We start from the raw sequence: 10,977 nt of genomic DNA, 5'->3' as shown, positions 1-10,977 counted from the left end.
ACACTGGTGGGCAGCGGGGGCCGCGGCGGCAGCGCCCGCCCTTTCCCTCCCTCCCCCCGCCTCGCGCTCTCCCCCCTGCCCCGCGCACACGCGCGCTCACACACGCGCGGTCCCGCACACGCGCGCACACGGCCACGCGCGGCGGGGGGGCGGCAGCTTCCGAGCGCCCCCCGGAGCGCGGCGGCGGGGAGGGGATCCCGGGCAGCTCCGCGGGCCGCGGTGGTGGCCGCAACTTCCTCCTGAGGGGCCGGCGGGGGAACGGGAGGTGGGAAGAGCCCCAGAAGTTCCCGGCCGCCCGCTGGGCTGCGCGGAGCTCCTCCTTGAGAGATGTCTGAGCCTGCTGCCCAGTGCTGCATCAAGGTAACGAGCCGGCCCGCCGCCCCGCCCGCTGCCGCCGTGCCTCAGTGTCACGCTGCCTCGCTTAGCTTTGTTTGCCGGGTTTAGTTTATTTCTGCTGCTTTTTGTCGCCTCGTCTGTGTCTACTTGTTTTTCCGGCTGGGGCCGAGCCCCCCTGCCTTCCGCGCCCGCCGCCGGCCCCGCGGGTGAGGCGCGCTGTTTCACGCGGGGACGGCAGCGGCGGTGCCTCGGGTCGGGGCGCAAAGTTGGGAGAAAGTTTCCTGCCGAGAGGGGATGCGCTCCTCGGGGCTCCCGCGGGCACGGCACGGCTTTCCCCTTCTGTTTGGTTGGCTTTATTCTTTATTACCCGAGTTTTTTTTTTTTTTTTTTTTTTTTTTTTTTTTTTTTTTTAAATTTGTTTGTTTGTTTTGACCTTTTTTTAAATTTAATTTTATTTAATGTTATTTTTTTAGTTCGCCTCTTTTCTTGTCCCTTTGGCACCCCGCGGGCAGTGCAGACAGACCCCAACGTCCCTCTCATCCGGCGCCCTCCCACCCCGCAGAGGGCAGCGCCCCCCCTCTCCCCCCCCCCCCCTTCCCCGCGTCCCCCTCCCATGCCGCTCGCCCCGTTCCCTGGAGAAGGGAGCGAACCTGGCGCAGCGGTCAGCACCACGCTTTTTGTCCCTCGACACCTCTGGGCCGAGGAGGCTTTCGGGTTCTTGTCGTGACTGCGGTGTGAAGCGCCTGGCTCTGTTTTGTCTCTGGGTTAAGTGCTCTACGGTCCCATACCTCGGGGTCCGGCTGGGCTTCCCGCAGCACGGCGGACACATGGGGTCACGGAGCGGTGTGTGCGTATTGCAGAGCGGCACAGCGCTAACGCAGGCAGGCGCGTACAGTTGGCCGAGCAAACTCCTGCACGCAGAAACTGCAATTCAGCTGCGCCGCGTTTGTTCGTAACTTCCACGGGAATGTCGGGTGTGATCTCTGGACGAACGTCAGAGACAAGTAGTGTGGGGTGGGTTGCGTTTCCTTGTTTTGGAGATGGGTCGCTTTGAATTGGAGGCTTCTGTTCTCAGCGGGTCAGCAATAAGAGTGCTGCTGGTTTTGGGAACAGAAAAAGTGGTCCTTTCCTCGCCTTGGTGCAGTGTGTTCCCGAGTTGTCTGGAGAGGGATGCATCCATGTCGGGAGAGAGCCAAGGAAATGTGTACTGGAGTCTTCAAATGACTGACCACTGATTTTTTTTTCATTACACTTAACTAAGCAGGTTCACATGGAATGTGAAATGCCTATTTTAAGTGACCTGTTCCAAGCATTGCAGTCTGGACCTATTTTTACTGCTCAGAATGTTTTGTCCATGTGCGGGCTCTCACAGCAATCTTTGCCTAAGCAGAAGCTGCCATTCAGGTGCAGCACTTAAGGCATTGTCCTGAGTGCTAGTGAATACGGGGCCATCCGAACACAGGAAACAGTTAGAAGGGGCGCAGAGAATTTTTTGGCTCGTCTCCTAGTGCTGGTTTTAATAGTTTCAAATATAGCAGGTCTTTCAGACAGAAAAGTGGATTTCAACTGATAACGTTTCTTCAAACCACTCTGGATAACTTTCTGTTCGATTTTCCTTAGTACCGTTGGCTTTTTGGGCACTTGTTTCAGACAGATGGAGCGAAAGCCAGTTATGGTGGGCACCCAGATTTTGGAGGGTCTGCTTAGCAGTTGTGTGACTGTACGGGCGCACCATTATTTCTGCATCCTGTGGGTTGGGGCATGGGAGCAAGCTCCATGCCTATCAGAATGGCTACAGAGCCGCTGTGTTGCTCTGAGAAGTAGTTTCCCTCTGAGGTTTTGCATTAGGGGTTTGTGAACTGGCAGAGGTGGTAATGGTGAATGCATTTTGGTGATTTTTTTTTCTGTTTTTATTTTTCTGCCCCAACATGGGGCAAGGCTGTGCCGTAAATTCCCCAGCAGCTGAGCGATGAGCCGTGGAAAGCTCTAATGAAGGGAGTGAAGGCTCAGGCTCTATTTGTGCTTGGGATGCTCAGTGCACAGTCTATCTATTGGAGAAACACTCTAAGTTTTAGGAAAACTGCAAGGTGATGAAATTTTGGTACAGATTTGACTACTTGTAATCAATATAAACTTGCAGTAGTATCTTTGCTCATGTCAAGTAGGTATGTGCAATTGTATATTGCTATGTATTTGCTTTGTGGCAGATATGTATATATGTATTTCTTTCTCCGAGAGAGAAGTCCAACACTTAACATCTGGTTCCACCAGTGCTCAAGTGTGCAAGGCTGGTGGTGAGCCTCTACTAAGAGGCTGATGCTTCTTGTGTTAGTGTCAGTGACAAAACTCCCGTTAAGTTCAGAGTGTGTAGGATTGCATAGGAGAAAGCCACAGTATAAAAGTACATACGTATTTAACATCTGATTAATCACTTAACTCCTTTGCAGCAGCCTATTTAATCCCTTTGAAGCTAGATTTTACTAAGTGTCCCAATTAAACACTGGTCGTTACTATTCACTGTGTCATTATAGAAGAAGTCAGTTTCCTGGGAGGCAACCCATTAAAACAGCAGCCCCGGTCTGAAATGCCCCAATTAAACAGAGGATCCTTTAATGATAATTTACATGTATTTTTGTACCTTGCATCTCAAATTGCTTTTTGGAGGGAGGCAGTTCAGTGACGCTCTGCTGATAGAAGTGGTGATAAGCAGAAGGTAAAATCACAGTTACACCTGCCTTTTAGAAAGTTGTCTGGGTTCTTGAGCACTTCCCAATGACAGCTTGCATGGTGAAGTCTTCTGACAAAAAGTTTCCTCATAATCTGCTTACTGTGTGAGAAGGGAAAGCGGGGGCAACATGTTTTTGGCCAGTAGTATTGTTCTGAGCTGCAGTCCAAAAATTAGCTGTTCGCATTTTTTTGCATGTGTTTGTTTTGGAATATTTGTGATTCAGTGCCATAAGCTGGGTATCCCCAGAGCAGCAGCAAATCATAAGCAAGTGCTTCTGAAAATGTTCACTTTGGCCTTTGCTTTCTCTTTCTGTGAAACAGGCATAAAATAATAATGAACCTATCTCTGCAGGGCAGTGGTGAGGCTAAGTATTTGTAACGCAACATGGAAACAATGATGTTTATTGCAGGAATGAGTGGCAGAGTGAGTGGTCTGATTTGTTCCTGGATTTTTAAGTCACACAGTGTGTGAGGTGGCAGTGGTGGTGGTCTGTTTTGACTGTTGACACTTTGTTGGGGGACTTGTAATTTTCCCAAGGGTCGGTACTGGGGCCTGTCCTTTTCAGTATCTTTATTGATGACCTGGATAAGGGCATTGGGTGCACCATCAGTAAGTTTGCAGATGATACCAAGTTGGGAGGAAGTGTTGATCTGCCCGAGTGTAGCAAGGCCCTGCAGAGGGATCTGGACAGGCTGGATTGCTGGGCTGAGGACAGTGGGCTGAAGTTCAAGAAGACCAAGTGTCAGGTCCTGCACTTTGGCTACAGCAACCCCAGGCAATGCTACAGGCTTGGGGCAGAGTGGCTGGAAGACAGTGAAGAGAAAATGGACCAGGGGGTATTGGATGATGCTCAGCTGAACATGAACCAGCAGTGTGCCCAGTTAACCAAGAAAGCCAGTGGCATCCTGGTTTGTGTTGCTTGCAGGAGCAGGAAAGTAATTGTCCCTCTATATCAGCCCTGGTGAGGCTGCACCTCAAGTACTGTGTTGAGTTTTGGGCCCCTCATTACAAGAAAGACATCGAGGTTCTGAAGTGTGTTCAGAGAAGGGCAACAAAGCTGATGAGGGGTCTGGAGCGGCTGAGGGAGCTGGAATTGTTCAGTCTGGAGAAGAGGAGACTCAGGGGAGACCTGATTGCTCTGTACAGCTACCTGAAGGGAGGTTGTAGTGAGCTGGGGTTGGCCCCTTCTCTTGTGTAACTGGTGATAGGACCAGAGGGAATGGTCTCAAGCTGCACCAGGGGAGATTCAGGCTGAATGTTAGGAAATACTACTTTTCTGGAAGAGTGGTCAGGCAGTGGGATGGGCTGCCCAGGGAGGTGGTGGAGTCACCGACCCTGGAGGTGTTCAAGGAATGTTTAGACGTTGTGTTGGTGGACGTGGTTGAATGAATGAGTAGTACTGGTGATAGGTGGATGGTTGGACTGGATGTTCTTGTAGGTCTTTTCCAACATTGGTGATTCTATGATTCCAAGCAGTCAGAGAGAACAAGAGCAAAGACAGGCTACCACTGTTTCTTGTGTATCTAAACAGCAGAGTTGAGGCAGTTGATTCTTTTGCTGGGTTATTTTTTAGGACTACAATGCAAGCCAAATTTAGCCAGTATTGGGTCTAGTGTTACTGAGTTGTCTTTGGGCAGTATTTTATTGGAGAGCAGAGGACAGCTATTTGCCTTGTGTATTTCTTTAGTAGCACATGGAACTTGAAAGTAGATGATAGTTGGTTGTTTTTCTTTCTTTCAAAGATGCCACTGTTGGGTAGAAAATAAATGTGGAAAGCTTAGCTGAAGTTAAGTTTGTTTATGGAATGTTTGGAGCAGCAGTAAATAATGCATTTTGAATGGAATTAGGCCTTTCAGTGGTAGAGGATATTGCTTCTTGACTGTAATACTACTGAGCTCTAAAGTGAACTGCATATACAACTTAAGGAAAACTACAAATGATTCTTCATCTAAATGATTTTCCAAAGGTTATCCCTTGTTAAGCTGCATGCAATTTCCTTTGCTTCAGGGTTGTCCTTGTATAGTTTGCAAATAGTGTCAGCACTGAGGTGGTCTGGAGAGAGACAAGGTGGTTAAGAAAGAGAGACAGGTAATCTCAGTTATTTATGTTGGTCGGTGTTCTGTGGAATGTTTGCACATGGGAATTAATGGTATTGTAAATCATTTTATAAATGTGTATAATACAGAGAGTAATGCTGGGTGTGACTGAGAGAGTTAAATAGCCCCACAAAAATACTTTGAATGTGACAGCTGGATTTTGCATGTTAAACCATTAACAGCTGGCTAATATTAAATGCAGAGTTTAGATTTTCAATTCTGTAATTAAATGGAAAGCTGTTGTAGATAGGAACTAGAAGTGATTTCTTGTTGTGTGAATTCTTATTTTTTTCCCCAGCTAGCCCGGTAGGGTCTGAGCAAGCTTGGAGATTATTCGTTTTTAAAATGGGGAGTTAAATCTAGAGGAAACCAACAAAGAAGCATCTGTAAAACTGATGGGATGTTGTAGAAAGTGAGATTATTTGTAACGTTTGTGTTTCAACCAAGTGCAGATGAAGTGATTTTTTTTCCGTTATGAATTCAGTGGGCTCCTCCAAAGCATCTATTACTGGAAACTAGGAATGTTTTCTGAATTGTATTTGGGAACCTCTGGAAATCCAGGAGCTTGGAGTTCTACCAGATAAATGAAATGTTTAATAAAATGCCAGAGATAGTACTACCAGAATTCAGGGATAGAATTATCTAGTTAGGGTGAGGCATTCAGAATCTGCAAACTGCATTTTCTTTTGTTCTCCTTTTTTTCCCCTTAAAAGGGCTTGCTGTAAAGTAAGTCTCCGTCGTTAATGGTGCGCTGTGAAACTCTGCTGATGTGCTTGAATGTTGAATGGAGTAAACCCAATACAACAGCAGTGTTGGGGAGCTCCTTCCCACTCTCTTGGAACTCACCTGGTGTCTTTGCTGGGATTACACCTTTTGACAGATATCTCCTTTTTTTTTTTTCTTCCTGTTAGAGCAGAACTGCAGAACATTGCCACAGCACTCTACCCCTTGAATGGCAAGTTCTTTTCTTTGAGTCTGCCCTGTATATAAAAGCACACGGAAACCAGATCTTCTCAAATCTGTCCGGGGTTGGACATTACAGGCAGTAAGATTTGAGGAGCCAGAAACTCTGGGGCAAGGCATCTGCTCTCCTGTTTGTCAGTGGAAGACACTGGAAGAATCGCTTCCCAGCAGATGGGTCCTTGATGCCACATCAGCAAGGAGTGATTGGGAGATTTCCAGTGAGCCCCATTGATGTGCAGCTTGAAGCCTGTAGAGCCAATAGGATGTCAGTGGTGAGCTGCCCTTAGCGGTGGCTCTGGTCTGGGGCCTCACCACAGCTCTAGAGGACCAGCTTTCTCCCGTTTAAAAGTAGACAGCCTGGTGTGGGCACATGTAGCTGCTGTGACTGTGGAGGTGAGGAAGAGAAGGGCTGAGGTTTTTTCACAGAGGGACAAGGATCCTGCTGTGTCCCAGGGTACTGGGAAGTTACAAGAACCGGGGTGCTGGTAGAGATAAAATGCTCTCCTCAGATGACAGTCTGAGTGGTTGTTGCACTGTCAAATGAGTTCAGTGAACGGGCTCACTGGAAGAGGATTTGGGGAAAGTGTAGGAGTAGCTTCCAGGGGAAGAAAGTTATAAGCTGTAAAATATTTCATGGTATGTGGCCTGGGTTGTATATAGTGTGTTGCCCTGTAAACACTGGGCTCAAACACCGTGAAGATAATGCCTTAGCAAGTCACCCCACACCAGCTGAATCATCAGAACCACCATTGGCTGGCTGACCATGTGCTGGCTTTTGTTACCTCCCAGATGAGATAAATCACAACTTCTCTTAAACCTCAAAGCACTATTAGGGGGAATTAATAGTATATACAGCTGGCTTGGTCATGCTCATGGACAGTAGCTGGGCTCTGCAGGCTCAGAGAAGGATGAAGTGAGGTATTTCCAGTTTTTCTTTTCCCCCTGGCAGTTTTGAGCAGGGTGCTTTCATGGCTCTTCTGCTTAACAGAAACAGTGAGGTCTCCTTGAGCTAGTCCTGTGCTATTGATCTTGGTTTGTCTGCTGATAGGCCTTATTTTTTTCCCGATTTTAGGAAACAATTCTGTGGAGAAATGAAAGGGAAAATGAGCTCAGGTTTCAGCTAGAGGTCAAACAGGCAATTAAACCTGTAGCAGTAAAGGAACCGAGAACAAAACAGAAGAGATCTGTATATTGCATTTTGAATTCATACTGTATGTTGGTTCTGGTTATAGCATATTTTACTGATTATTAAGAGGGCTTGTAGTGGCACTGGAAAATAAACAGAAATGTGTAGTGAAGTTGATGAAAAGCCTGGGGAACCTTCCATAGGAAGAGAAGCTAAATTGCCTGTGACTCTTCAAATGACTCAGTTTGGAAAAGGAGACTGCTGAGGGCAATATAATAGAGATCTATAAAATCACCCAGTAGTAGTGTATGGGGGGCAATTACCTGATAGTACACAACTACACAAGCAATGAAATTACCACTGAGCAAGTTTGAAACAAGTTCTTCCATCTGTGTTAAATTATGGAACTCACTGCTGCAGGATGCTGCAGAGGCTGTAAATACAAATGGATTTTAAAAAGTGGGTAGAGGAATACATAGAAGATTTTAATCCTGACAGCTTTTATGGGGGAAAAAAACCCTGTAATTACCATGGGAGAAGATTGCTTTTTCTATTAAGACTTTCCTGAGATGGACTTCTTATCCTTTAGAGACAAGATCGCAGGCAAGGCAGGCATGCTCTGATATTATACAGGCATGTAGATGCTCCAGTGTAAAATTCTGCAAACTATAAAGCTGGTCTCAAGTAGTTAATAGTCTCTTCCAAGTTGTTTCTGAAGTCTCTGTCTCAACCCCTTACAGTCTTGATTTCAAGAGCACTTGTTATTTGTGAAGAGAGCTGAGGAAGAATCTGTCTGTAAGTCTTCGAGGATCCTGTAAAGTCTGCATTGCTTGGAGGAGTAGCAAGAGATTGGTTTTGTTGCTTTAATTATTCAGATTCAAATGAAAAAGGGGAAAACCTTCAGGGAATACAAGGAAGGGGAATTACTGCTTAGTGCTGAAAAACAGAAGTTTACTGGTTTTGAGGGACAGACATTGTTTACTTCCAGGAGCCAAGTGCAGGTTGAACTGTGCTTTTCCAAAGGTCCCACAGTTCCCGTTATCACCCTTATGAAATGTGGTTCTGAAGAATTAACTCTTTTTTTTCCACATGTGCAACTAATGGTGTCCCTGCTGGAGGCTGCAGGGATGGGGACAGGAGCTGCTGCTTTGCTACTTTGCTGTGAGCAGTTGCTGAACCATCTCATTTGTAAAGAAGTGCTGTCCTTTGTACAGACCTTTGTGAATTTTTTTAAGCAGCGAGGAGAGGAATTGATTTACAAATCAGTTTTGATAGTTTTGCATGTGTACTTTATTCTTTGTCTTAAAGTAAGACTGATTCATATCTGTGGAGAGCCATTAAAGCACTGATGTGCAGCTAAACGTGGTCTTTAGCCTACATCTAGCTCTCCTTTCTGCTAACCTATAGTGTTCATAAGTATCTATGTAAGTAATTACATAACTTCATAGTTTTCCTTAGCTTTTTGTTAAATCTTTTGATTTGGGGAAATAATGAATTACTTTATTTGATGAGTGATTGATTTTTTATTTTTTAACATGCTACTTATGATAGACTGTATTTGGCTTTGCAGTGAAATGTAGTTACATGTACAACCACCTTTTGTGTCCCCCAAACCCTAAGAATTAAAAGTGATCTTAAATAAATAAATTGATATTTGTACTTGAAAATGAAGCATCTGATACATTCTGACATATTTGTAAATTGATTCAAGTTTTCTTTTTAAGCAAATAGTTTTTGTGGTTTTTTTTTTTTTATGATTGCACTGATTGCTTGTCTTGATGATTTAGTGAGGTATTTAGTTCCTCACCCCTTGTATTTATTTATTGACAGGAGTAAGAAAACAAGCCTTCCATTTCTGCAGCTCCAGAGCATTTTCCAGCTTTGTAATGGGTATATTGGCTAAATAAAAAGAAGAAAATATTCTCTGTGTCTGTTGTCCATAGCAGTCTTGATTGTGTGGCAGGCTTAGGCTTAGGTGTACGACAGTGGGTCCCACTGGTTGAAATTATGACTTTTATTCATGCTTTAGTATAGTTTTGTACTTGGTATTTACCTTTAAATTTCCTTTTTTTTTTTTTTTTCTTTTTTTTTATTATAGCTATGACTGGATCTCAGTGCACTTGTTTAGGTTCACATTTAAATGAAGTGCGTTAGAAATACAGCATTAGGAACTTTTTCTGGCTTCCTCTGGTTATCCTTCGTTGTGATTTTTCTTTTAATGGTTAGTGGTATGACCTGTCTTCATTAGCAACGTAGGGCCAAAGCAATAGAAAATGAGCTGACACTAGGGGTATTTCTCCAGCCTCAATATTTGACTTTGCAGACAATAGAGGAAGGCGTCATAGGTGCAGAACAAGCTTTAAGGTTCCAAATGAAACAAAAACTCTAAAAAAAAAAAAAAAAACAAAAACTTTTGAAGGAACAGATTTTAGCATTCATCCTCTAGTATAGGTGTATGTTTTCAAAGGTACTTGAAAGGCTCCATTAGCTCAGTGTTTTAATGTGTTGCTGCAGCCAGTTTCCTTTCAGTAAGAGGGAGCTGTGATTGCCCTTCTTCATTAGTGTGGAGCTGAGTGTCTTCACACAGTTCCTTGCCGCTTAGAGTTGCAGAAAAATAACACCATGCTCTCCCTGCATGGTCTCCTCAGGCTCGTTTGCCTGCTGCCTGCCTGAGACTCCCCTTCTCACTGTTCTCTTGGGACATTCTGTGATCCTTAGGTCTGTCAGTGCCGTTGCTAGTGGTCTCCCTTCGCGCTAATGGGGTGAGTACCGGCTGTGAGTACCTTGCAATCCTACTGCTGCTGCCTAAGAGGAGAAGGGTTGTATGGTGATGAAAGAGGCTATGTAAGCAAGCATTTCAAGGCTGAAGCTACTGTCTTGATTTGCATTAGAGCTCCATGCCTGTGCTGCTCTGAGCCCATCTGTCTTCATAAAGCTAAATACACAGAAATTTACTCAGCATTGCTGCAAGGTACAGGCTTTCACATGGGATAGCCCTCTATGCCTGGATAGATAGGTAGCTGTTGGAACCAAACGTGGATCTGGTGTCCATGTTTCTAGTTACCTGCTCTAAGCAATCTATGGGACTATAGCAAGTCTATGGGACTGTAGCAAATTTCTTAAGTTAATGGAGGAAGGAAAACAGGAGCAAAGGAAATAGGGTGGGATTGGAAGTGAGGGATTTAAGAAGGAAAAGGAAGGAGTTTGCTGTGACAGGAACTCCACACTGGGGCCTGTTGAAGAGTCCTGTGAAAATTGTGAACATTCTCTTACGAAGGTCTTACTAGGCAAAGAGAAGCTGAATCAGGAATAGTTATTTTTTGTTAGAGAAAACTAAGTGGGTCAAATGGAAATATCCAGCATACACCTCATACAGTGAAGCTATCAAATTTACTGCCAGAAGTTACAATGCAGGACCAAAACGGAGATGCTTTTCAGTAGATGGTTTTTTATTAGATTGAATCTATGTGAGGCCATGAATTGCAAAGATAAAGATACAGTCCTTGGCTCAGAAAACACCAAGCTTGTGCATTGCTGGAGGAGCATGCAAGAGAGAGTTTGTCTCTTATGTTCTTGCCCTGAGCATTTCTTACTGGCTGTTACTGGAGATGTGGTGCTGCTTTCGCAGACCCTTGGTCTGACCAGGCCTACTGTACTTCTGTTTTGTTTAGGCTTCTCATACTTTGATGCTGCGCTTTCCACTGGTACCTCTGACAGATGGAAAAGTA

At 45.0% G+C, this 10,977-nt stretch overlaps 1 protein-coding gene across 5 annotated transcripts in view; it reads left to right on the top strand.

Moving 5' to 3' along the window:
• Positions 1-118: 118 nt before the first annotated feature.
• The window catches only part of ETV6 (ETS variant transcription factor 6), a 131,780-nt gene continuing 120,921 nt past the window's right edge, over positions 119-10,977 (top strand). For 2 of the 5 annotated variants that reach the window (XM_052690470.1, XM_052690471.1), the window contains exon 1: positions 226-360. In XM_052690470.1, the coding sequence (XP_052546430.1) occupies positions 328-360 (33 nt within the window). In that variant the 5' untranslated portion in view covers positions 226-327. Of the gene's footprint in view, positions 361-1,288; positions 1,351-10,977 lie in introns of those variants that run through there. The other 3 variants (XM_052690469.1, XM_052690468.1, XM_052690465.1) reach the window with 3 other exon arrangements.

The sequence above is a fragment of the Tympanuchus pallidicinctus genome, unplaced genomic scaffold (genome assembly GCF_026119805.1).
Source record: "Tympanuchus pallidicinctus isolate F22 unplaced genomic scaffold, pur_lepc_1.0 scaffold27, whole genome shotgun sequence".
NCBI lineage: Eukaryota > Metazoa > Chordata > Aves > Galliformes > Phasianidae > Tympanuchus > Tympanuchus pallidicinctus.
The sequence above is the reverse complement of the archived record's forward strand: the minus strand, read 5'-3'. Positions and strand labels throughout refer to the sequence as shown.